Source organism: Bidens hawaiensis, unplaced genomic scaffold (assembly GCF_021521415.1).
Source record: "Bidens hawaiensis isolate Kalapana, Puna unplaced genomic scaffold, B.hawaiensis_p1.1 tig00004931_1, whole genome shotgun sequence".
Classification (NCBI taxonomy): domain Eukaryota; kingdom Viridiplantae; phylum Streptophyta; class Magnoliopsida; order Asterales; family Asteraceae; genus Bidens; species Bidens hawaiensis.
This window is the reverse complement of record NW_027491311.1, coordinates 1,774,108-1,801,699: the sequence shown is the minus strand read 5'-3', so window position 1 is coordinate 1,801,699 and position 27,592 is coordinate 1,774,108. Positions and strand designations below refer to the sequence as shown.

Here is a 27,592-nt window from a genome sequence, read left to right as displayed (position 1 = left end):
TTTTATAGAGATCACAGGGGAATCTATGAAGACTGGGCTATTGCCTCAAAATACGTCCTAGAATACAACAGTTCACTTCAAAAATTTTGGCTCTTTGTTACAAGCTCAACAAGAAGCCACGAGATATTCTATAGAATTCAGAAATAAGGAAATACCATTAAGAGTTACCGTCTTTTCGATGCCTCCAGTAAAAACAAAGAAAACCTCACCAGTTACCTTTTCAAATTCACCATGTGAAAAAAGAACAGAAAAAGAATTGAAGTCCAGATTGAGGAAATCTATCTACTCAGCTTAGACGAATTCCGATCAGCTTGGTCAAAAGCCAGGGCTCTTAGCCCAGAAGACTTTGAAGTCGAACATATATATACAGAAGACAAGACAACAAAAAGTTTATATAATTTCTGCCTAGGAGTTGATCCTAATTTAGTTTATCTAGCATTTTCTGCAGGGCTAACTAAATGCATATATTCCTCTGCAAATCTACAAGAAATCAACTTGTTTACAGAAGGCATGAAGAAGGCTATAAAGACCTTCAGAAAAAAGATTGCAGCAACAAAAGATGCCAATATCTACATCGAATGCACCTTCGCATTACCTTATTGGTATCAAAGAAGAAGCTTTCCCGCATTACATCTACTAGAGGTCAGATTAGCAAAAACAAGAAATGTCCAACCTTCCAAAGTCATGGAAGAAAAAGAAGATATCAGTAATTGGGTCTCCATTAGAGTTAACAAGTATCTAAGAATTCTAAAAATCCTTCAACAAAGTACCGTTGGAAGTTTCAAAAATGTCAATTACTGCAGCCAAAACTGCATAATTATCAGTTACAGCGGAACACCCCTCCCTGTGCACAAAAAACAGGCACTAAAAACCATCGAGCAGAAAATAATTTTCAATAAACTTGATGAAGGACCTGCCACCAAAAAACTATTGTTCCAAGAACTGACAAGCACGATAGAAAAGCATGCATGTAAAGAGTGCAGCGACATCCTCTTAGAAAAATAATGGAGGATACACGTGAATTAGACCCCACCCACGTAGTTATATAAAAACATGTTAATCTAGACACTAAGTAATAAATTCTAGACTCTTAAACTTAACTAAACTACAAACCGGCAAGTGAACCGATCGACTCTAGTGCGGCTAAGTAAGTCCGGATATCGAACCCTCAGGACACTTTAAATTACGTTAACTAGCTAAATTTAGACTTAACTACAGACATGATTATTTATTTATTATTATTGGGGGGGGTTATTAAAAACTAATATTAAATTAATCACTAAGACTTAAAGACGACTTAAACCTAGACTTATTTCAAATGATGACAAGCAACCACCTAGGCTAGAATCCCTAATGCATCAATTATCAAATGGTAGGAAAATGCTAAGTTATGGAACCTGGATCTTAAATTATTCACTTAAGGGGAAACCGAACAGGACCCTCGACCCTTCTCAAGGAGACACCTATGGAACCCTAATAAACTACTAAAATTACCGGTTTAATTAGACTCGCTTACGGTCGGTAATTATTTTATGACAAGTACCTCTATAAGAAATCCTACCTTACAACGCAGAAATCAAAGGTAGTTTAAAGTATTCACTTGACTAGATAAATAAGGTTGAAAAATCAAACCTAGACGGACACCTTACGAAGAACTAAATCTAACAATCTTAAACAACCAAGACTTATCATATAATCTATCACCTCTCAGCTATTTAGATTAGCGGCACACTTAGGTCTATTTGATTTATTAATAATGCTCCTATGGTTTTAATGCATATCAACCATAAACTAGTCAAAAACACACAGTAGACGGCCTAACAGAATCCTATCAAATGAAACACAATCACCAAGGAAACCGTGAAACAATAAAGCTCATCAAACAATCCTAAGCACACATATGCATCGAAGGAATAACAATAAACCTCTTACTTAATCATAAACCATAACAAAAGCAAAGTCCAAACTAAAATCCAACGTCAACAAAAGTTCATCATAAACCTAGGTGGTTTAAGGGTTTAGCCAACAACCATACTCAATAACAAAATAAAATAAATAGGTTTAAATAATAAATTCATGACGAAAAAAATAAATTCAAACCAATAATAAGGATGCTTGGATGAGTAGATGTTAAACTCAAAAACTCTCTGCTCGAACCAAAGCTTTATCTCCCTTTCAAAACCACTTGCCTTCTGTTCATGTATCTTCCCAGCCACTGCCCGCAACAATGATATATATAACTTTTTTTTGTTGTGCTAAACCCACTTACCTACCTATTTTTTCCAAACTTACATCCCATGGTGCCGACATAATAATCGTAATGATCATCCAGAACCTTCTTATTATATATCAAACTCTTGAAAGCCCAAGTTTACTTTTTTTGTATATTTTCGTCTTATGTGGTCCATGATCCAGCAAACATGTGGGATTGTGTGCTGTAGATTTGATTTTCTGAATCAAAATATAAATACAAGTTAATTGTTTTTTTCCTTTATTTCTATACATATAAATTTAATTATATTATTATGAGAATATGAAATTCGTCAAACTGTTGTTTTAGTTATTTGTACAAAGAAACATGATTTTTTCTTCTTACTTTCGTTTTCATGGATTTTATAAATAATAAAAATAATAATCGTTTATTTAATCGTTAGTCACAAGTTTAATAAAAACACTTCATTTTAGCTCATTGTTTTTTGAAACCTTTACACTTTAAATATGAACCGAGACCAAATATAATTTAATAAAAACTACCCCAAAGCTACTCAAAAGTGTAGGGAAAAGTTATAACATTTGTATATAATTAAGCCTATATCAGCATGTGAATAATGCGGGCAAAACGACATCCTCTCTGTCACCCACACAGGTTCATTAATTGAGGAATTACGTAAGCACTTACGTAACAAAAAGAACTTTATATTCCTTTTCTTTTCTATATAATGTAATCTGTGTAAGGGAAGAAAGGCATCAAATCCTCTCCCAGAAATCATAATTTATTTGTGTAATCTTAGAAATGTGTGAGTAAGCTCCCCTTTAAGGGAAAATGATGTAAATATCCAGAAGTTCTTCTTCCGGGAAGAACAGCTATGAAATAAAATATTTTCTTTTATTAACATGTCTGAATGTAAAGCCAAACATAACATATAGATTCTGCTCCAAGAAGAGAGGATTGTGTAGGTTGTAAGTTCTTGTTATGAAACCTGAAGTCGTGGAGTCATTTTAGTTCCATCAAAGCAGTTGGCCATAGGAAAGTAATGATTGGATAGTCACTCATCACTAAGGTTTAGAGACAATGAAGATCTAAGGTATATCTATCTCATAACTGTTATACTTCATAGGTATTTTACTCAATTTTCCTTAAATTAAAAAATTATAATCTTTGATATATATTTTAGAAATCATGAAAACAAGATATCCATAATTTGTGGGTTCTTTTTGATATATCAAAATATCAAATCTATCATAGAGATTCTCCATACTTATTTTACGATAAATCACATCCTACACCCTGGAAATTCCTCACATGATTTACAGTAAAATTATTGGTAAAAGACAAAACAAAATGGGATCACGAGTAGTGTTTCGCGCAGCTCACCAATCATCAAAGTATCTCATTAATACTTAACAAAAGATCCAATTACAATAGCGAGGCAAGTAAGCGGGCAACAAGCTGCGCCACCATCCCCTTTTAAATGACAAAACCGATCCTACTGAAAACAAAGTTAGAGTTATTCGGCGTCGATAAGTTACTTTGCACGACCCGCTGAACTATTTTTAGAAACGTAACCGCTTCGGGGGCAAGAGACCCAAATGTGTTAAAGCAAAAGGAATAAAGACGTGTTGATTCTCAGCACATGCTTTCTCATGCTTAGCAATTTTTCCTGATTCCGCCTTTAATACGACATGCCTAACAACAAATTCGTTGTCCCTAAGCCAAACAAGGGAGGATACTCCAGTAAAGTCTACACAAGCGTGCTTCCCCCTGAACATCCAAACACACGAACGTCCGTTGGTCGGAGAGTAGGCCTCCCTTCAAGTGGATCCGACAATAAACTCACAGGAGTGTTTATATTTGTCGAGATCCCCGCTGTTCTAACGCATCACAAAGGGCATCCCTAACCAAATCATGTCTATATTTAAACCCCGGAAGCTCCTTGCATTGAACCGAATGTTCACCAAATTTATCCAAACAAAATTTACAGCAAACTCGACAGGGTTCATCAACTGGGAACAATGGGATCATTAAACGATATTTAAAAATGGCCCGATACTCCACTGCTAAAATGTGTTGGCCTAACCCTTGGATGGGAATGACGGTAAAGAAATCTTGAACATGAGCCTGAAGACGTTCTAACACCGCTTTCTGTCGAGACGATTTTACTATAAAGGGCACTCACCCAAGCATGGGGGGGAGGGGGTGGGTCCTTATTAGCCAACCTGCCAAGATCAAGATCGGGAAAGGAACTATGCAACTAATCCAACGCACATCCATAATCTGATCCAACTTATCAACACCACAATCCCGCAAAATGTGGTACTGCAACTTCCAAGATTGTGCCCTTGATGATACGAAAGCATAGGTGGAAACATTCTCAGCTGAATATAAACCGAAGCCCCCCAAAACGGATTGGAAGATAGGCTAGTTTCCATTGAAAATCCCCCAAAAATGAACCCCCACGTACCAAACTATCCTCAATCGCCTCTCAGCCCTTTATCAAAAAAAACAGAGACAACATCCCTAACAAACAAAGGCTGGCATGTTCGAAGACCAAATAACAATTGCAACCCCCATACAGGAGCGAAGTAAGAGGAGCCCACATTGAGGGTCACGCAAGCGAGTAAGGCATCTCATTAGGTCCAATGCGTTCGAAGCTTTATTAATGGCCAAACCTACTAATAAAACCGATGTCCCGGCTAAACGCTCCCCCAAGGAGTTTCACACCCAACTCCGGCCTCCCAATCCAGTTAGGAAGTAAACCTAATTTTGTTTTTACCCCATTGCAAGATGGCTAAACGACTTCAGATTTTTTTTATGTTGAGCTCAAGCCCCAAACATGACCCCTCACACTTAATAATATCTAAGGCTTTAGCAACTTAAATGACATCTCCTATAATCATGCCATCATCTAAGTTACCATGCATGAAAAAGTAGTTTGCAACAAGCTCATTAGCTAATGAATGAGAGAGTGTAAAGCTAACGCAAATAGGAGGGGTCCAAAGGATCCCCTTGTTCACCAATGAAGATATAAATCCATATTTTCGATGCAATTTTTTAACAAGTTTTCATCAAAAAACATTTATTATTTTGAAGATGAAAGGAAGTACTTTTTGAAACGATTTTCTAGGGACACCGCCCAATTGCTAAAACACCGGCCTATACGCCGCGTATAGGTCTATACGTGGCGTATAGGCCGGTGTTTCTAGAAAATCCAACCAATTTTGTCTTATTATGTTTTTTTTATTTTTTTTCTTTGTTATTTTGTTATTATTATTATTATATATTAATTATTTATTTATTATTTAATATCCTTTCGGTGAAAAACAGTTAACACATATATATACCAAAAATCATTGTTAAATCTGTACAAATAAAAGAAAATACGACAACTAAAACATAAAATCTACGTGAAGTCCCCATGTCCATGCCCATGTCGTCGTTGTGGCCCACGAGCCCCCCGAACGCGTCGCCAACGTCGGCGTCGTCCTCTCCCTGCGCCTCGGCCCCGAACCGTCCGGGGCATCCACATCGTCGCCCCGTCCGCGTCTCATGCCAGACGTGCTCGCCTCGTGGTCAAAACTGGGGGGTGGTGGCGGTGGCACGGTGTACTGCTGTCCAGACAGCTCCGCTACCCGACTGGCAACAAGCCAGTCGATCTGGTGCGACATCTGGCTCATCCGCTAGTCAATCTGGCGCGGCATCCGCCTCATCTCCAACTCTAGGGCCTCCAACCTAGCGTCGGTGGCGGGACCCAGACGCACCGCGCGATATGTGCGTGGAACGTGCTGCGTCGGCCCCTAACAACAAAACCACAGAAATACGTTTAATACGAAGTCGAATAAAAAGAAACGATAAAACGATAATATATTAAAACGTACCTGAGATGCGCCCGGATCCTCACGTCCGGCACCACCATTGTCCGAATCCCCGCCGACCCCCTCCCCCGCGTCGACAGGCTCATGGACAAGCTCCACCTCTGGTACCACGATCGGGGGAGGCCTGACTAAAGGCACCAGGACATAAGGCGCACGTGCCCCCGCCACGGCCACCAGTCGGTCCCGCGGGGCGTGGGGCCCGGGGAACGAACGCACAATGTGCATGCCGCCGCAACGCTGGCGGTCCAGCGGGCAGGGTGGGGTCGGAGTGATACGCAGGCCGTCCACCAGGTCTCCATGGCCTAGAGATATCGCAAGCTGGGTGAATACCCGCCACCCATCAAGGACCCTCGTCCCTGCCTGAACTGGTAGGCAACAAAATAGTCTGCAAACCCCCTAGCGAGGTTGCAGTGCCTGTGAGTCAGCAGACACCTAAAAAAAAACAGGTCGCGTAGGCTGCAATGATCTGCGCCCTGATTGCGACCCGCAATGGACATCGCAATCAGCCTGTGAAGATACCTGTGTAATATAAGATAATATAATTTATTAACAATAATAATAATATAATGTTATATTCTATTATATTATACTATATTAACAATTATATTATATTATATTATATTATATTATATTATATTATATTATATTATATTATATTATATTATATTATATTATATTATATTATATTATATTATATTATATTATATTATATTATATTATATTATATTATATTATATTATATTATATTATATTAAGAACGTACCTGTGCAGCGGGTCCCTAATAGACGAGACCTTGGAATTGGTGTCCAATGTCCTATCCCCGAAGTCGTGATCGCTGATGGCCCACCACCATACCGCAGCTCGTCCTCCGGCATTTGGTGGATGCTCTCCGCGTATATCGGGCTGCGTACCTCCTGCGCGGTGTATAAGCCTAGAGCAACTGCGAACTCCTCCATCGAGAGATGGACGTCATGCCCGAACATGAGAAAGTAAACCTCCGACTGTGTCGTATCGGCGCCTGGCACCCTCATCTCAATCTCTGACGTACCAGGCGCGCGGGGCCTGTAATAATATAATATAATATAATATAATATAATATAATATAATATAATATAATATAATATAATATAATATAATATAATATAATATAATATAATATAATATAATATAATATAAAAATGTGGAGTAAACTTACGTAACGCGTATCGTGGAGTAAACCTCCAGTGTCAGCTCCCGGTGAGCTGATAGTGGCATACTGAAGCATCGGCTCCAAGGCGTATCCTGTCCAATGTACTCAGCCGCCCGCTGGTGCGCTTCACAAGACTCCAAAAACGGGCAGGATATAATCGTGCTGGGAAACGGGTGCATCTGGCGTAGGCGAATGTATCGTGTGTGGGCGGGAGTACCCTCATCAAACTGCAGATGAGGGTAGCTGAGCAACACGTTGTTGCGCTCGGGGGTTCCGCGGCCCCGCCCCTGGCCCTGCCCGAGCTGCTCGAGCTCGTGCTCAATCTCGTCGTCCACAAACTATAATAATAACAAATAATAATAAAAATTAAAGCAATAACAATTACAATAATAACAATAACTACTAATAATAAATATTAGTAATAATATTTATAACAATATTTATAAAAAAAATAATAATAATTATAATAATAATTATTATAATAAAAATATTAATAATAACAATAAATATTAATAATAATATTTATAACAAATAATAATAATAATTATAATAATAATTATTATAATAAAAATATTAATAATAACAATAAATACTAATAATAAATATTATTAATAATACTTATAACAAATAATAATAATTATTATAATAAAAATATTAATAATAACAATAAATACTAATAATAAATATTATTAATAATATTTATAACAAATAATAATAATTATAATAAAAATATTAATAATAATAAATACTAATAATAAATATTAATAATAATATTTATAATAATTTTAATATTAATAATATTATTATTAATAATAACAAAAATAAACAGAAAAAAAATTATATCAGATGTCACGTATAGGGCTATACGCCGTGTCTGATAGTCCCTGTAAACCGACGGCCAGACTCCGGCCAATTTACGGCCGGACTCCGGCCGATAGTTTTATCCATCCAAACAACATAATCATCATCATCACATCATCAACAACACATCTTCATCATCAAGTTAACCAAATCATCATCACTAATATAATATTAAAAAATTACCTCCATATCGTGTCGGTGTCGGTGTCGGGTGAAATCTCGTCGGCTCGTTTGGTATTCCGGTCGGTGTCCGTCCGATATAGGCTCGTGTGTGGATGCTCGGTTGTTCGCGCGGGAGTTTTGAAATTTGAAAGTGTGGCAGCTGAGCAGACGTCTGCTGAGATAAGGGGTCCTAGACGTCACGAATAGGCCTATACGTGGCGCCTTAGGCCTAAGTGTGGTAGCTGAGCAGGCGTCTGCTGATATAAGACGCCACGTATAGGCCTATACGTGGCGTCTTAGGCCTATTTTTTTATTTAATTATCATTATTTATTAGTATTTATTATTTATTAGTTATTAATATTAATATTAATTTGTTATTTAGTTATTATTATTATTTATTATTATAATTATTTTTTTATATTATTTAGTTATTAATATTAATATTAGTTTGTTATATTATTATTAAAATTATTGTTATTTATTATTTATTATTTAATATTTATTATTATTATTATTATAGACTTTTTGTCCATTGATACAATGTCTTCTATAAGCTGTCTAGATCTACGTTAGAGGATTCCCTTCGCCAACCCTGACGTATGTCTTCGTACTCCTTCAAACGCTGTCCGAACCGTGTTTTCCATTCAAGCGCCGCCGGTACGGCGCTTCTTTCCCAATTAGGGTTTGGCGTAGGCATTGGGAAATCCCCTACCAGGTTGATATATATCCAATAATCACCTCCCCAGTTAGCGATGCCTATAACCTGTGGATCCGGAACCAAGTCAGGACCGATTCTCAATGGGAAGTAAGATTCGGTCTGATTGCCAACTAGGTTGACTAACACACACGCGTATGTCTGAGCAGCCACGTGCCCGTGACCGGGTAAGCTGAACCAACGACTCGGCGACGCCGGTTTGACCGTGTTGTAGTACGGAATGCTGGAATGAACCCAGCCGTACAATCTGTCATCATCTTTGTTGAACATCGCCCTCCACCACTCTTCGTTCGTTTCCAGCTCGTTCTGCATCGCCCGCCTAATATCCGCCAAACTCTCTCATGTATCCCCAAACCCACTGCAATTGATCGAAAACCGCAGTTACCGTCTGGGCGTACGTTTTTGATGTATGCGACGAACGGCTGGCCCAGCTAGGAATGACGCTCCTAAACGTTTCTATCGTCAGTACTTCCGCTGGCGAAACCATCAAAGGAAGCCCGAGGTGAGCTCCCGTAGGTCGTCCACGAGGAGTTTTAAACCGCGACGCTGACTGGGACAACGAACGAGTCAGTGAGGATGGGGTGGGGTTTTCTTGGCTGGGCCCTGTGACGAGGATGGGTTGTAGGAGCTGTGTCTGGGGAGATCTGGAGTGGGGGTGTATGCGCTGTGCCTCGGGGGATCTGGTTTTTTGGGACGCCCCCGAGGATCCTCTCTTTTTTCTGGCTCCTTCTTTTTAGATCTCCCTGGAATAGCAGACAAGAGCCTGGCGAAAAAACTTTTCTTTTAATTAGGGTCATCTATGGACGATAGCGTATCTGTGATGTCCCGTAGACCTGCTGCGTAGTCTGGCTCTTCGTTCGGCGGACAGGCTGGATTAAAATTAAGCCTCCTCCAAAACGGGTCAACATCCTCTATTGGGATACACGTGTCGTTAACTATGTATCCCTCAATCCGACAAGCACATGGCAGCCCTGAAGACGAATACAAATGGTGGTCGCATGAAGCGCCGCCGTCACGCATCTTGTGTATCAACCCATACTCGTTCACAAGTAGACCCAGAGCGTGAATCGACACCCTGTTTATTAGCTTCTTCAACCAGACGTGCTGTCGATGTCCTTCCATGACCTTCGAACGGGAGGCTTCAAAAGATTTACCGATTTCTTTCATCTGCGAGTTGACCATTTTAAGGATTTGCCTGGCAATTGTGTCAAGCAAGTTGTTGCTTCCATTGAGGTACCTTTTCATATTTGCGTGCTGGCTCTTAACTCGGTTCGTCGAAGTTTCGTCGTAGTTTCGGCGTTCGTCGATCCAGCAGGCTACAAACTTGTGTTTGTATGGATCCAGCCAGCTCTTGCGAATGTATTTTCAGACCTCTGAAAAATAAAAGGAAACGTTATTAACGCGTATGTTTAGGCTATTAAAAATTGTCAGGTGATACGAAGGACTCACCGGCTCTATCGTCCCATATCAAATGACGCTCCATGTTGAGGCGACGGTGGTCGTACTCCTGAATCATCGGCGACTAATACAGGACCTTCCACCAGTACGCAAAGTCCGTCCCCATTTCTGTGCTATATAGGCCCTTAAATTTTCTCCTTATATTCTCGGATATGTGCCACCTGCATAAATTTTTGGTGGCATTAGGGAAGACCGCGTCGCATGCGTTCATGAGGGCCTGGTCCGCATCAGTCAGGATCACGCATGGCTCCATGCAGTCGTAGAGCATTTGTTTAAGTTTCTCCAGAGCCCAGCTGAAGTAGCTGAAGTTCCTCTACTGTTCCCTGATCACAAACGCGGCGCCGATACAAAACGACTGTGATGTCGAGGTCACACCGATAAACTGAACCAACAGCCAGTCGTACATGTTGGTGTTGTACGTCGGGTTAACCATCAGCACCTCGGGGAACGCACACCACATCTTATGCGATTTACTATGACAGAAGAAAATTTCCTCTGTCCTGTCGTCGGTATCACTCCCCCGGGTATAGAACGTGAAACCGTTGCCTGCGAGAAAGTTTTCCAGCGCCTGCATTGGATGAAATAAAACTTTGCTAAATATTACAAGTACACATTAAAACTACAAGTGTTTTGAACTACCTTCATAGGGGTGTCGCCTAGTAGCCCATCCCTCCTAATATTGGCGGTGTGATTGTATATATCTTTTAATACAGGTTGCACACCGGGAAACTTTTCGCAGAGGGCTGCGTCGATTTCTTGCGGCTTCACGCCGACCCTGTGTAAACTCTCAACCATATCCAGCTGGTCGGTGTTCATTTTTCTAAAAGACGCACACCCCTCATCGAATTCAACGGGATCGTGGTTTTGAGTCTCGTTTACCACTTGAACCCTCCAACATGCACCCCTCGAGTCGTACCTGCCCAGGATCTTAAACGGACAACATTTTTTGATGCTGTCGGTACGTCTCACCTTCGCTTTTATTTTGGGTTCGCCTCCACGATTGCATGCAAAGTCCACAGCGTTTTTCCTTGACCTCTGGACCACAACAACAAACCCATGCTCTCGTCCTCTAATTTTTACCCATTTCTCCAGCTCCTCGCTGCTCTAAAAATCTTAAACAGTTTTACGCTAATTCTTAAGCCGTTTATTAAATAACATACAAACAAATAATATTAACTTAAACAAAACACACGGTGTCTTACAGCATCTGTTTTATACGAAACCTTCACCTCGCGTATGTAGTCGTCATCGTACCCATCTTCGTTATTTGGGTTTGGCCCGGCATAATCATTTCGCCCGTGGTGCGATGAAGACTCGGTTCCATAAAACGGATCATTTGCTACTGGTGGCTGGTACGATGACGTAGCCTGACCTCCATAATCCGACCAGGCGACAGATGAAGGGTACGAAAGCTGTCTACCGTAATCCGACACGAAGTACTTCTACCATACATAAATTAGAAATTCAAACAACAGTGCCAGCGGTAATAATTAATAATAATAATACCTATAATAATATAAAATATAATATTTTAATAATAAATAAGAATATTAAAATAATAATAACATAACCGTATATTTACAAAAAGAATGTATAACGAAACCTGGTTCAAGTTTGGCAAGCCCGGCGAGCCAGTGTTACCATAAAACTGTTCGGGCTGGGTATCATACCCAACATACTCCTAACAAAACGTAATGCAGCATGTGTTAGTAAAAAAAACCTACCAAATTCATACTAAATAAATATATAACGAAACTTGGTTCAAGTCGGGTAACCACGACGTGCAAGGCTGATCGTTAGCGGCGTAACCCGGGTCCTCCTCTGGAAATAAATGGTTAAACCAAGACATTCCGGGTATATATAGTACAAATGTTGTGTTGTTTTTTTGTTGAATGATGAAACATACAACAACGATATTTATAATAAAGAAAGGAAATGAGGGAAAGGAGGGGAGCCGGCCTCCAATAATTCAGCAACATCAAGACGTCGCGTATAGACCTATACGCGGCGTCTAAGGTACGAGTTGACAACCTAGCCCAGCTTTTGCAGGGCAAGTTGTAATCCAACTTAGACACCGCGTATAGGTCTATACGCGACGTCTTTCTCATAAAAAGACGCCGCGGAAAGATCTATACTCGAATGATAGGGGAGCTTTTCTAGAAAAACCCACCAGCTTGTCTTGTTATGTTTTTTGTTTTTTTTTTCTTTTCTTTTTTTTGTTATTTATAATAATTATTATTAATATTATTTTAATTATGAATAGAATATTATTATTCACAATTCGGCAAAGCGTGTTCGGTAGCAGGCCTTATATGGGAAAATTGACATTGCAAAACGACCCTTCAATTTATTGGCTGCTATCGTTATGGACCTCTTGAATCAGTTACGGTGATTACCTTGGGAAAAACTGACAGTGTCAAACGAACCCTTTCTTGGATGCTCTCGGTATCGGCACCTCAAATCCGCCTCTTCGATATCTTCAAACTCCAACGGTCTTGACCTTCGGCCACCACCGGCAACCGTAGTTGTGTTCTCTCAAACACATATCAGTCGTCACTAAGCTTAAGCTTAGGCTTGTTATTAGTTTTATTTTTAGCTGTGGGTACTCTAAGTTGGTCATGTTGCGTATATTAAAGAATTATCAGGATATAAATATATATACGTATACATATATAGTAAATATGCGTTATAAGAATTCATTGCGCCTACATAACCAGCACCAGATCGAGACGCTAGTTTGATGAGTTTCAATCTCTCGGATCCGCGGTATCCGTTAACGGCAGTGAGAACGTGAGCCCATACTTTGGACAGATAAGTGGAAATTCGGTTATTGCTCCAGCTCAACGAGCACCAGACTGAGATATTAGCCGGGACTTACCTGAACCGGTTGACACGTATGCTGACGTGGATTTAGGCTCCGTGTTGGCGCTGATATTAACACGTTTGCATAATACACAATGAAAGCACAAACTCAAACAACAATCCATACAATAGCAATTCTCTTCAACGACCAGTCAAACAAGAAGAAGAGAAAAATAACGAAGACAATTGCTATTGTATGGATTGTTGTTTGAGTTTGTGCTTCCATTGTGTATTATGCAAACGTGTCAACAAATGCTGTAAACAAACGTGTTAATATCCGGGTCAGCACCGAACCTAAATCCACGTTTGCATACGTGTCAACCGGTTTAGCTAAGTGCGAACTAATATCTCAATCTGGTGCTCGTTATGTTGGAGCAATGACCGAATTTCCACCTATCTGTCCAAAGTAGGGGCTCTCGTTCTCGCCGCCGTTAGCGGATACCGCGGATCCGAGGTATTCAAACTCATCAAACTAGCGTCTCGATCTGGTGCTGGTTATCTCGACGCAATGAATTCTTATACCGCACATCTACTATATATATACACGTATATATATAAGCCGATAATTCTTTAATATACGCAACATGAACAACTTAGAATACCCCCAACTAAAAATAAAACTAATAACAAGCCTAAGCTTAAGCTTAGTGACGACTGATATGTGTTCGAGTGAACACAACTACGGTTGTCAGTGGTAACCGGCGGTCAAGACCGTTGGAGTTTGAAGAGCCAGATTTGAGATGTCGATAACGAAAGAAGCCAAGAAATTGAAAGTTCGTTTGGAAATGCCAGTTTTCCCAAGTAAGCCACTGTAACTGATTGAAGATGCCCATAACGAAAGCAGCCAATAATTTAAAAGTTCGTTTCGCACTGTCAATTTTCCTAAATAAGTCCTGCTACTAAACGCCCTTTATCGAATTTCCAATAATATGTTATTGATAATTAAATATTATTAATATTAATAATAATCATAAATAACATTAATAATAACAAAAGAAAAGAAAAGAAATAAAAAAAAGGAAAAAAAAAACCATAATAAGACAACACTGATGGGCTTTTCTAGAAAAACTTACTAACATAAATATATCATAATACAATATAACATAATATAATATAATAATATAATAATATTATTATATTATAATTATACAATACGCTATACAAACGTACCTCCGAAAGTCTTGCGTCGCCGCCTAACCCCGGCATCTGATTCTCAAGCGTACATCAGGTACCTAATAATAATAATATTTTAGTACTAATAATAATAGAAAACTAAATTCTTTAATACTAATAATTATATGTTTAGAATAAAAATAATAATAATAATAATATAATAATTAATATTTTAATAGTATTTTACTATAATTATTTTGATAATAATAATAATACTATTTTAATAAATACAATAATAGTATTTTATTTTTACTAACAATAATATTTTCATAACAATAATATCTTAATAATAATATTAATATTTTAATAGTAATAATATAATAAAAATTTTAGCGCTAACGGTAACAATACGGGAAATCTATTTTAAGTTTAGGAGGCCCGACGAACTAGGGTTACCGTCAAACGGTCGGTGCCTAGATAATTTCTAAAGTAAACCATTCACCAAATCTCTGTCCTAACATCTACAACTGTGTCATAACATGTAAAAAATAAAGATAAAACGAAACCTGGTTTAACCCCAACTGACCGTTAGCGTCGTCCTGCATCTCCTCGTCCGACTCCAGAAACATACATGGTTTAACTCCGACTGACCGTTACCCGTCCGGCATCTCCTCATCCGACTCCGGAAACATATATGGTTGTTGGTGTTGGTTGAATAAAGAAGGTGAGGGTTAAGAAAAAAAAATAAAGGAAAAAAGAAAAGGTGGAGAGGGAGGGGAGGGAGCCGGGCTCCAAAAATATACAAAAGACATACGCCGCGTATAGCCCTATACGCGGCGTATAGCCCGTACGATCCGACAACCCTATGACAGGCCAGGCTAGGACGTCAAATCATACCCTAATACGCTGCGTATAGACCTATACGCGGCGTATAGGGTGGTGGTGAGGCGGTGTCCCTAGCAGGACCCTTTTAAAAATCTAAAACTTATTTTAAAATTTTTAATTTTGTTTTTAAATTAAACAAGATTTTCAAAAATGAGTTTTGAGGGTAAATCCTGGTTCACTAGAAAATGATATTTTATTTGCTACTAACTTTGTTTATAGAAATTCAGAGGAATATAGCGTATTAAATGTTTAGCGGGATGATAAAAAATTTTGAGAGTTTATTAGAGATTACACAACCCCACCAAGTGCGATGACATACATTCATTTAGCGGGTTTTCGTGGTGTTATCGATCACAGTTGTAGTACCGTTGATCATCCACTAGGTCCGTCTTTTTATTAATTTTTATCAAAGCGGGTATCACCATAATAATCTTTTAAATAATGAGCATCAAATGTAAAATGTTGTGAATAGTTATTAACGGATGCTCAAAAATATTTCACTAAATCCATCAAAATCTACAATCTGAATTCATCATCAGTGACCTCTTCTTCAAGAAGCATACTAACCCGAATCAACTAAAAGTGTTGGTTCAACCTTGTGGTCATATAACAAACCTACCATCGAATCAATGGTGTATTATTTGAGATCATTTATTTATGCAAACAAGACAGAGCTGTTAGGAAAAACGACCATCTAGCCACGAACGGTAAACGAAAATGCGGAATTAATCTTCGTTTGGCTAAACTTTTTCCCGACCCGAATGAACCAATGAGGATGCAAACAAATAGGGTATAATTAAAAGTAAAAGTGACACAAATAATTTTAGCTTGGAAAACCTCTCAAGACGAGAGTAAAAACCACGGGACTACTAGAGCCGATTCAAATCCACTATCACCAATAATGAGCAATACAAAAGTCTTCTTTAGGTAAAACTAGAGGCATACACAAATCACATAATCTTGGTACAAACAATTTTCAAGTATATGGAACCAAATACAAAAGAGTAAACGAGTAAGAGGAATCACCAACAAGATAATGAATCGATCTCTGACACGTCTCTTATCTTCACAAAACACTAAAACCTTGGAGCACCCTTTCTTCTCTTTTGTAATCTTCTGTCGGAAGTTAGCAGAAGACAAAACCAAAAGAAAACCTCAATTCCTTTTCGTGTGTCGGGTGAATATGCATCATATAAACCTTTTATAATTTGCTTTTCGCGCTACCCACGTGAAGCCCACAAAGCCAAACTTTGACTAAAGGCCCACATAAGACAAAACGTTGTGGTTGTTATGCTGACCACAAAAACGTGAACATGTATATCTTTTGTTTCTTTATTTTCCTTTATTACTAATTAATAGTATTAGTAATAAAACCCATGTCATCCTCGAATGATCATCAATAAATGTGACAAAATATAAACAACCCCCAAGTGATCTAGTCTTCATAGGCCACATACATCCGAATGCACCAAGTCGAGTATACTTTCTTTTCTATGAGACGGATGACTGCTTACCATTCATACAATGAGAACACTTCTTCAAATGAACATCTTTCACACCGGACAAGGCATCTTTCTTCAATAAAATAGACATCCCCTTTTCACTCATATGAACAAGTCTCTTCTGCCACATATCGGTTACATCAGAACTCGTCAACGAATGAACCGAGTCCCTGGAAATCTTTGGATGTGCCATGTATAACTTTGAAGTTCTTTCACCTCTTGCCACGATCAACGAACCACGAGTGAGTTTCTAAATTCCACCACCAAAGGTACTGTGGAAACCATCATCATCTAATGTGCCTGCGGAGATCAAATTAAGTCTAATATCCGGAACTTGTTTTACATTGTGTAAAACCAACTCTATCCCAGTATCAAACTTCAAGCAAACATCCCCAACGCCAACGATTTTTGACAGCCCATTATTACCCATCTTAACATTCGGAAAATCACCAGGAGTATAAGACGAATAAAAATCCCTTTGTGATGTCACATGACAAGTAGCACCACTGTCAACAACCCAACTCGAATCATCACGTGCAATGTTCACCCTATCATAATCACAATAAATATGAGATTCTTTGGTGGCAGTGTTAGTTTTAGAAGTACCTTCATCACCGCCGTCTTTCTTGTGGTTGTTCTTTTTATTGTTGTAATTAGCCTTCTTGTTCTCCTTTTTCAATTGCATACAGAATTTTACTGTGTGCCCTTTTCTACCACAATGATGGCACTCAAATTCTTCAAACTTCCTTTTGGACTTACTACGGTGCTTTGCTCTATTACTCGAACCTCTACTATGGCTTCTCCCCCTACTTTCGGTAACTAAGGCATCTGAATGTGAAGAGGAACCTTGTGACTTTCTTCCCATCTCTTCATTTATAATACTACCTTTAGCCAATTCCATAGTAATAATACCGTTTGCTACGGAGTTGGACAACGATGTCCTAAAAGTCTCCCAAGAATCTGGTAACGTACCAAGAAGCCATAAACCTTGTATCTCGTCTTCAAACTTAATACCCATACTTGCAAGCTGATTAATGACACCCTGAAAAGCATTCAAATGATCAGTAACAGGCGTACCATCACGGTACTTCAAGTTTATCAACTGCTTAATCAAGAACAACTTGTTGTTCCCAGTTTTCCGAGCATACAACTCTTCAAGCTTGGTCCATAGAGTACGAGCATGAACCTCCCCGCTAATATGGTTCAAAACATTATCATCAACCCACTGCCGAATATACCCACAAACCTTTCTATGCAAAATATTCCACTCTTCAACAGTTTTATCTTCAGATTTATCGATAGTGAACACAGGCAAATAATAATCCTTCACGTAAAGAAGGTCTTCCATCTTGCCTTTCCAAACATGATAATTAGCACCATTCAAATTCACCATCCTGCTTGTATTAGCTTCCATTGTTCAAACAAGTCTTAACCCAAGAATAAGAGCCTAAGCTCTGATACCACTCTGTTGGAAAAACGACCACCTAGCCACGAACGGTAACAAAAATGCGGAATTAATCTTCGTTTGGCTAAACTTTTTCCCAACCCGAATGAACCAATGAGGATGCAAACAAATAGGGTATAATTAAAAGTAAAAGCGACACAAATAATTTTAGCGTGGAAAACCTCTCAAGGCGAGAGTAAAAACTACAGGACTACTAGAGCCGCTTCAAATCCACTATCACCAATAATGAGCAATACAAAAGTCTTCTCTAGGTAAAACTAGAGGCATACACAATCACATATACTTGGTACAAACAATCTTCAAGTATATGGAATAAAGCAAAGGAGTAAGAGGTAACACCAGCGAGAAAAATACCAATCTCTGAAACGTCTCTTATCTCTTTAAACCACCCAAAATAATGGAGTATACAACCTTGTCTTCGTCTCTGTTGGTCTTCGGCAGCAACAAAGGAAAATCACCAAAAAGGTTTTCTATTACTTTTGAATATGTGTGTATACGGCTGAAAGGGAATAATCCCTATTAATATGTTTGATGTTACTTGTTGTCCACACAAAAACCCACCAAGCAATCTTCAATATTAGTGGTCATGGGCCCAAGTAAAATAACCGATTCGGTTCTGTCCGTTTGGGAAGCAACATTTAATAAGCACACATATTTTATTTTCATATTTATTACTAAATAATAATATAGTTATAAACCCATGTAGAACAGTATTTGTTGGGCTTTTTCATGGGTAAAAAAATACCCTAACAAATCTCCCATTTTTTTTCTATGAGAAAGAACTCACCACCCCGGCGAGCGAGCAACATTTCAGTCCGTAATAAGTCCAAAGGGAAGTTTGAAAAATTTGAGTGCCATCATTGTGGTAGAAAAGGGCACACGGTAAAATTCTGTAGGCAATTGAAAAGGGAGAACAAGAAGGCTAATTACAATAATAAAAAGAACAACCACAAGAAAGACGACGGTGATGAAGGTACTTCTGAAACTAACACTGCCACCGAAGAATCTCATATTTGTTGTGATTATGATAGGGTGAACATTGCACGTGATGATTCGAGTTGGGTTGTTGAGAGTGGTGCTACTTGTCATGTGACATCACAAAGGGATTTTTATTCGTCTTATACTCCTGGTGATTTTCGGAATGTCAAGATGGGTAATAATGGGCTATCAAAGATCGTTGGTGTTGGGGATGTTTGCTTGAAGTTTGATACTGGGATGGAGTTGGTTTTACACAATGTAAAACAAGTTCCGGATATTAGACTTAATTTGATCTCCGCAGGCACATTAGATGATGATGGTTTCCACAGTACCTTTGGTGGTGGAATTTGGAAACTCACTCGTGGTTCGTTGATCGTGACAAGAGGTGAAAGAACTTCAAAGTTATACATGGCACATCCAAAGATTTCCAGGGACTCGGTTCATTCGTTGACGAGTTCTGATGTAACCGATATGTGGCATAAGAAACTTGTTCATATGAGTGAAAAAGGGATGTCTATTTTATTGAAGAAAGATGCCTTGTCCGGTGTGAAAGATGTTCATTTGAAGAAGTGTTCTCATTGTATGAATGGTAAACAAAAGAGAGCTTCTTTTCACAGTCATTCGCCTCATAGAAAAGAAAGTATACTCGACTTGGTGCATTCGGATGTATGTGGTCCTATGAAGACTAGATCACTTGGGGGCTGCTTATATTTTGTCACATTTATTGATGAATCATTCGAGAAAGGTATGGGTTTATACTTTGAAGTCTAAAGATCAAGTATTTGATGTGTTTAAGCAGTTTCATGCCTTAGTTGAAAGACAAATTGAGAAGAAGCTCAAGTGTATTCGAACAGACAATGGAGGTGAGTACATTGGTCCTTTTATCTAGAGAAGACTTTGTATTGCTCATTATTGGTGATAGTAGATTTGAAGCGGCTCTAGTAGTCTCGTGGTTTTTACTCTCGCCTTGACAGGTTTTCCACGCTGAAATTTTTTTGTCTCTTGTTACTTTTATATTACCCTATTTGTTTGCATCCTCATTGGTTCATTCGGGTCGGGAAAAAAAGTTTAGCCAAACAAAGATTAATTCCGCATTTTTTGTTTACCGTTCGTGGCTATGTGGTCGTTTTTCCCAACAAGAGCACCCCTAATCAAAAGCAGCTAGCATCTGGCTGTGTATCACAATATTTTCAAACACGTAACTGCCTGCGTGTAGCATATGAATAAGCTATGATCGAAGCTCCAATCCTATGCAACCCCATACCGACTTCCTCTTCGTGTCCCACCAAACAAGCATGCCATATAATATAACCATCCTTATATTATTATTATTATTATTATAAAAAAATGATCTAAAATTCCAAGATAGTTAACATCGTAAAATTCCCCATTAATCTCCTGAAACCCTAGGAGCTAGAGTAGAGTAGAGTAGCAACAGTCACTGAATGATCCACAAACCCATCATCGAATTAATGTTTATATATCTTCTCTTCAGCCACCAAAGAAACAATTATCAGGTCCATTATGAAGAAAATAGGAGTGGTGTAGAGAGCAAGTCTCTTCTTCTTGGCTTTCAATTTCAATGTCAATGTCTCCTCTTCATTGTCATTGTGATTACGAGTAGAAGGAGTTGGAGTAGGTTTTCTAAGGCGGTCAACGTCGCCATCATTGTGGGTCAGCGACTATCACGCCATGCTTATGCTTTCTTCCTTACAAAGGGATTTATCATTTTTTATTTTATTCTATTTTTTCAACCGCCAACAAATACGAAATTTATCATATATGTCGTCTTTTGATCCGGAATCCCCCCAAAAACAAGTGAACTAAATATGATCAACTTAATTAGCATTTCGTCCGGGTAAGGATGTATAATCACATGATTCAAGGTTATCACCAATGTATCTTGCACCGTTACGAGAAGGGGATTATGGGGTTCTTCTCGTAACCACTCTCCAGCGTGAGAATCGGTATTGACTATTGAGAGTAATAATGGAGAAAACTCGATGCCTAAATTGTTAATTCAACATCCTATTTATAGCCCGAGCGATAGAGAAGATTTGACCAGGCTGTCATCGTCAATCGAACCTTCTATTTGTTCCCTATGGGTGAGCGAGCACGTATGTGGTCTCTGATTGGTCACAACAACTGGCAGGTAGAATGGTTGTCACCTGAAGGTACAGTGTTAGCCTCTCCTAATAGGCTCTCCCAGTTCTTTCTATACGACATGTACTCTGAATGGGGTTCCGCACTCTGATTGTCTGTAGGACTAGTCGTTATGTGTTGTATGTCTTCCGTGGGTGACTATCCTTTAGATTGTTGTCTTTGGGGGCTGGCTCGCGGGAGCAAGAGAATGTTGCAGGTAATTCTCGCTGCTTCCGCGAATGAGTGTGGGACCCTACCTCTAATAATAATAATAATAATAATAATAATAATAAAGGCTCCGTCTTGGTTGATCTTACCTTTTTGGTGCTTTCACTTATGGTGCATTATTTTAAATCACACGTAACTACATAATATACATAATAATGTACAAGACAAGTTTGGTGAGTGAGTTATAGCCTTATAGGTGGGTGAATTGTTTTATAAGTTTTGGATGCTTTCTTGGTTGGGAACTTGATTCTCATGTCCTACAAATTGTTGAGCTGATAAGTGAGGACCAAAAGTTATTGTGAAGAGATTATATATATATATATATATATATAGGCTAAGTATAAAATGAAAACCCACTTTAAGTTGTGAAAACTCTAGAAACTCATTATCAATCACATGTTTTTAATTAATGTTTAAATCTTGTGATTCACAATTAAAGTGAATAAAAAATGTAAATACAAATATAACTTTTTCTCTCTTCTGAAAACATATATAAAAATTAGTAAAAAAATGTTAAAAAATAGCAACACTTTTTTTTTGATGTTTCGATGTTTTGTATTAAATGTTACAATATATATTACATGTAACAAAAAAAAAGTTACATAGAGTTTTCGCGGGTTTTCACAACTCAAGTGGGTTTTCATTTTAACCTTACCATATATATACATATATATATATATATATATATATATATATATATATATATATCTTAGATAGTAGTTAGGGAAAATATCTTAAAAGGGATAGATTTAAATTGTGGTGCTAATTTGTAGGGTATGTATATATCATGGCGTCATGCTATATTTAATACTTTTAGAATGATTGGTGTAGTAAAATGAATTTCGTTCGGCCTTGTTCTGCCTAACATTGATATATGTAGTTAAACAAGTTTCATCTTCGGAATGAGTTTTGTTCATATGGTATGATGAATTTGATGCCCATTCAAAAAACCAAATTCGGATGCTAACGCAATTCAAAAACCAAATACAAATGAACATCCCTAGATCCGATTCGTTTGTTCAAAGGTTATACACTAAGCGGATCCTTTGTTCATGCTAACCACAAATTTTGTACAAAGTTAATTGATTTTCTAACACACTCTGGTGCTGAGCTATACATGGTTTATGCTGGCCAACAAATTTGGCAAACCCAAGTTAAATCTAGACTTATGTTTACACTTTTATATTAGCATAAATATACTCTCCACCTCTTAATTTGCATTATTTAAATCTCTTTTATTTAAATTATCAAACCAGTTACAATAAACTATGTTTATGTTAACAAAAAAATCACCCCAGGAAAGTCACATTGACAAACTTGGAAACAAAAAGATTTCATTTGAAAACCAATATTAATATTATATCAAACTCTAGTCTCTACATACATTTAACACAAACATGCTAACTATACATGTATAATCAGATCTTCCATTTTCATAAGTAAATCACCACATCCACAACCAGCTTTCTCCTAGCAAAATCTTGGTCACTATAAGTCCAAACAACATTAGAGAGAAAACAACAATCACGAGCCGAATCAGTGTTCTCAAGGCTTCCAAGGAGCTGGTGGTGGCGGTGGATTCGGATACATTGGGGGCACTGCTGAAAACATAGTCTTTTGATCAATCTTTGTTGTTCGGTCACCCGAAAGGGCCACTAGGGCCGCAACTAAACCAGCATTTCCAGCAAGAGTTGGTTCTGTGTAATTATAGTTTGTACGCACATCATGGAAACCATCGTGTCTGTCGGGACCAGCAACCATGGCACCTACTATAGTGTTCGGGTTCGCACTTTTAGCATCTCTCCACTTAAACCCGCCTGTGCAGCTGTACTTGATTCTGTTCTTGGGGATAGATGCACCCCTGTGATGGACTTGCTTCGGATAATGGTTGCCAAAACCGACTACATAGCTCATCTTTTTCGGGTTCTTTCCAAGGATATAGTCAATCTATCAGAGCAACATAACATTGCGTTAGTACATAGTAATAAGTGCTTCTGATCAACCCGACCCAATCAAATATATATGTACTAAAAGCAGGCCTCTAAATGAACCGAATATACACAAAGAAAGCATGCGTGCTAAGTGCATTCATTTGACTTTAATGAACAAATGATCATTAGCAATTAAATAAACGAAGTTTTCTTGTTCATGTTCGTTCATTAAGACAATGGACGTGTTCATGTTCGTTCGTTGAAAGTACAAGCGAACAGCTTTAGAATGTAAACGAACAAACATATATAACTGAACATAGGTAAACAAACATAACTGAGCTAAAACCAATTAAAAGTAAACGTGTCCAATGAGTTGGGCTAAAAAGTTTTCGAAACTTGAATAAATTGTAACGAGCCTAAAGAATTTTATATAGATATATCAACGAAAGCAAAAGAACGAACACAAACAAATTTAAATAAACGAACGGTCACGAACATAAATGGACGAACGAGACACATGCTGAAGTTCATTTGTTTATTGAACGTTCGGTTCGTTTAAAGGCATAACTGAAAGTTACCCATTTTTGAGCAAAACATGTAACCAACCCATTTTGCCACCTCTAGCTATAATGCATACCTGAGTCTGTGCAAATTTGCGTAACTCGTTGGTTGAGTAGAAATTAGGCCCACAATACCATCCAGGCGTATCTGCAGCATCGAGATAGTCACTGTAAAGGGTAGCTAAGAAAGCTGCATTTACAACATACTGAAGTGGCTGCGGTCTCCCGTGATTTAACTGGATCAACCCACCTGCAACGAACGGTAATCACTATCACCGTCAGTATGATTGAATGAACATTGAAGTTAGTCACTACTTTACCTTTTGTTCTGTTGAAACTTGAAAAGTATGGCAAGTATGAGCACATGACAATGCTTGTCTGGTTATGATATGTTTGCAATGTTTCCTCATACGGATAACCCGGGCTCAGAAACAATCTCAACCTCGTTAGTAGGACCTAAAAACATAACAAAATAGAACATTAATAAGCATTGAATAATCGATAACAGATTTGGTTTAAAGGTTTAAGTTTTCTACAAGAAAGAGCCTGATTTTAATACCACAACTGTAACACCCTAACTAGGGGTGCGATTTTCTGAAACGACACGAACCTAACATGAAATATTTGGGTTTTACTTCATAAGTTATATTGGCTGGGTATTTAGAATATAAAAAGAAAAATTGATATAAGATTTTATTATTAAAATGTAAACGTTTTAAAAAGTTGTAATTTTTGTTGTGAACATGTAAATATAAAATGATACTATGCAAAAAATAAAAAATTTGGGTTAAACAAGGTCATGTTTGTGTTGTTTTCGGGTCCACGTGTCTGACACCATTTTCAGGCCCATGTCGTGTTCGGCTTCGTGCCAAATTTTCAGTTTCGTGTCAGGTCAGACCCATCAAACCATACACGCAACCCATTTGGCACCCCTAACCCAACCAGATAGAGCTGAAATGTTATTACTAACTTACTTGAGCTCCAGTAAGCTTGTTATCCCAGCTAAGAACACCATAATCAGGGCCACCCCAAAACGCACCAGCATGCTTAGCAAGTTTAGGGTGGCTAGAAATGTAAAGATACGATTGATTCCCGGTTGCATAATACATCCAAGTACCACCCCATACGAACTCATCCCAATACATACTCGAATTATAAAACGTTGCAGCATCGGCTCCACCACCAGTATACATCCCACGCTGATCTCTAGCAAACTGCCACAGGGTTGCAGCACCTTTAACAAGTTTCTTTGAGTAGGGTTTGCTGTCTCTGAAAACAATTGATGCGGAAGCTAACGCGGCTGCCATCTCAGCAGCAAGGTCCGAGCAGCTAGAGCATTCAGTAATGGGGCGAGGGTAGTCGATGTCTTCAGGTCTCATCCAACAACTGTGATCATTGGGATCACTTGTTCCTCCTGATGTATCACCTTTCCCAACCTACAACATTATACATGTTGTTTAGAAAATGAGATTATTTTGAAAAACAAACATCCTAAACATACAAGTCACCTGAGAGACGATTTGGTTGATCGAATCAGCCGAAGAATTGAACGTTTTGAGGAAATAATCGGTTCCCCATTTGATAATCTCTTTCACATGATTGAGCTCACCAGCAGCTTCATATTTTGCTTTGTATTCGATCACACTCCAGCTTAGCATTGTCATGGCAAAGGCTTTCGGGAAATGAAACTTGATCGTGTCCCCAGCGTCATAATACCCGCCTACAAGATCTTTCAAGACCGCCCCGGACTTATCTTCCTTTCCATCATTTAAGCATGAGTTACCCCTCCATGAAACATTGTTATGCTTTGGGAGTTTTCCAGCTGCATGTTGCAAACACAAACAACATGATGATAAGCTGAAAGATCATACAGGCTAGTGTGCAAACAAAAAACGTATTTGGGCTATAAAGATTAGTGTTGGACTTAATTCTTGCCCTCCAGCCAATGAAGCTGGTTGGGCCGATCTCGAGTAATGAGACGGTTTAGGCTGCGTCGCTTTCGAGTTATGGAATTTGGTCGATTAATTAAATCAACGAGAGTAAATTAAATGAGTTGAATTTAGTTTATGATAACTAATTATGTTAGTAGTCAAACATGTGGGTTTTATTTATTATTTAATTAGGAGTTCTAGTTCATCACTAATTGTACCGAGTCATAGTCATAACCTAACCAACGTTGTGATTCTGGTTACATGAGTTTGTAATCAGTTTTACAGTTATATTTTTCTGGTTATAAAATTGAGAGTTATTCAAGCTAAATTCATCGGATACGTCTAGGTGAGTTATATCAATTCGTGTTTGAATTAGATCTTTTAGAGTCTCTTAACACATGCGAGCACTTGACGAGTATTTGTTAACAGAGGTCGGTTTTCAAGTTATTTTGATAAGTTAATTAAATTTAAAAATTTAGAAGCGTAACGCAAATTTGAATTAGAATTGAAAACCGTTTTGAAAATTTGAGTTATGCTTTATTCGAATGACCCAAACTAAGAAAAAAAATATGTATACAAAATACATAAAAAAAATTCATGTATATTTAAATATAAATAAAAAAAAGTATATAATTCGAATATTCGGATCACCATTTGCTAACGTCTGATTCGAATAATTAACACCATTTTTGTTACACATTATATATCATATTTGATGGAAATACAAGAAAATAAGAAAACTTACATTTTTGTGCATTAAAGAACATAAGAGCTTTCTGAAGGGCAATAGTGTAATTATCCGGAGGAGGGTGATGCTTGTGATGCCTAGGAACAGTATTGACAATCAATGCAACGAATCCAGCAATAAATCCTGCTGCCACTACAAATCCAACCGTCCAAACAAAGATCTTACGGCTAATAATAACACAACCAAGATCAACATACTTCTTCTTTTTCTGTTCTTTGGGACCCAACAGCCAACTCTGTTGGGTCTCATCTAAAGGCCGCGACACTGCGGCCTTATCAAAATCATTCAGGTTCCTGCTCCGGTCATCATGGTCCGGAGCATCCGCATTGTTTATTTCCAATGACCCACCCCATGGATCTCTCCCAAACATGTTTGAAATGTGAATGGATCAAAGGTTGTTTATGATTCTGTATATTATGGTTCCAAGTGTGCATCTTACTTAAATGCTTTCTTGATGAAAAGTGTAGGAAATTGGGTGGTGAGTCGACTTGGAGATGAAGACATTTTAGCTTACAACATTTGTTTGCTTCACTCCCTATACTATTGAAGAATAGTTGGAAAAGTCCCTTGTCTTTGTCGCTAAATGCGGTAGTTTGTTGTAAGAAGACGTACATTACATATTATAAGCCCGGTCGGATTGTCTACCTAATGGATCAAGTTTGGGAAAATATAACTTCAGGTGGTTGTGCATTTATATAATTTTAAAAATATAAGTGTTTGTCGTCATATGTAGAACAAGGAACCATGCATAAGTCATGGCTCCCTATT

At 38.2% G+C, this 27,592-nt stretch overlaps 2 protein-coding genes across 2 annotated transcripts; both read right to left on the bottom strand.

The window, feature by feature from the left end:
• Positions 1–10,792: 10,792 nt before the first annotated feature.
• On the bottom strand, positions 10,793–14,547 carry LOC143628382 (uncharacterized). The gene is made up of 5 exons (XM_077097995.1): positions 14,512–14,547; positions 11,734–11,921; positions 11,396–11,578; positions 11,119–11,299; positions 10,793–11,047 (listed from the first exon to the last, which is right to left on the bottom strand). The coding sequence occupies exons 1-5, from the start codon at positions 14,545–14,547 to the stop codon at positions 10,793–10,795; spliced, it is 843 nt and encodes a 280-aa protein (XP_076954110.1).
• Positions 14,548–23,118: 8,571 nt separating this feature from the next.
• LOC143628390 (endoglucanase 25-like) lies at positions 23,119–27,223 on the bottom strand. Its single transcript, XM_077098004.1, has 6 exons — positions 26,822–27,223; positions 25,654–25,967; positions 25,120–25,581; positions 24,466–24,601; positions 24,223–24,395; positions 23,119–23,601 (listed from the first exon to the last, which is right to left on the bottom strand). Exons 1-6 carry the CDS (start codon positions 27,192–27,194, stop codon positions 23,200–23,202), a joined length of 1,860 nt encoding a protein of 619 aa, XP_076954119.1. The 5' UTR covers positions 27,195–27,223; the 3' UTR covers positions 23,119–23,199.
• Between the last annotated feature and the right edge of the window lie 369 nt (positions 27,224–27,592).

Excerpts from the sequence above, each read along its gene's own strand:
- LOC143628382 (XM_077097995.1), bottom strand. The coding sequence starts at position 14,547 with ATGCCGGGGTTAGGCGGCGACGCAAGACTTTCGGAG. Across the intron at positions 11,579-11,733 it reads AACCCAAATAACGAAGATGG|CGAGGAGCTGGAGAAATGGG; the intron begins GTACGATGACGA and ends TTTTTAGAGCAG. Across the intron at positions 11,048-11,118 it reads TAGGCGACACCCCTATGAAG|GCGCTGGAAAACTTTCTCGC; the intron begins GTAGTTCAAAAC and ends CATCCAATGCAG.
- LOC143628390 (XM_077098004.1), bottom strand. The coding sequence starts at position 27,194 with ATGTTTGGGAGAGATCCATGGGGTGGGTCATTGGAAATAAACAATGCG. Across the intron at positions 24,602-25,119 it reads ACAAGCTTACTGGAGCTCAA|GTCCTACTAACGAGGTTGAG; the intron begins GTAAGTTAGTAA and ends TTATGTTTTTAG. Across the intron at positions 23,602-24,222 it reads GCAAATTTGCACAGACTCAG|ATTGACTATATCCTTGGAAA; the intron begins GTATGCATTATA and ends TTGCTCTGATAG.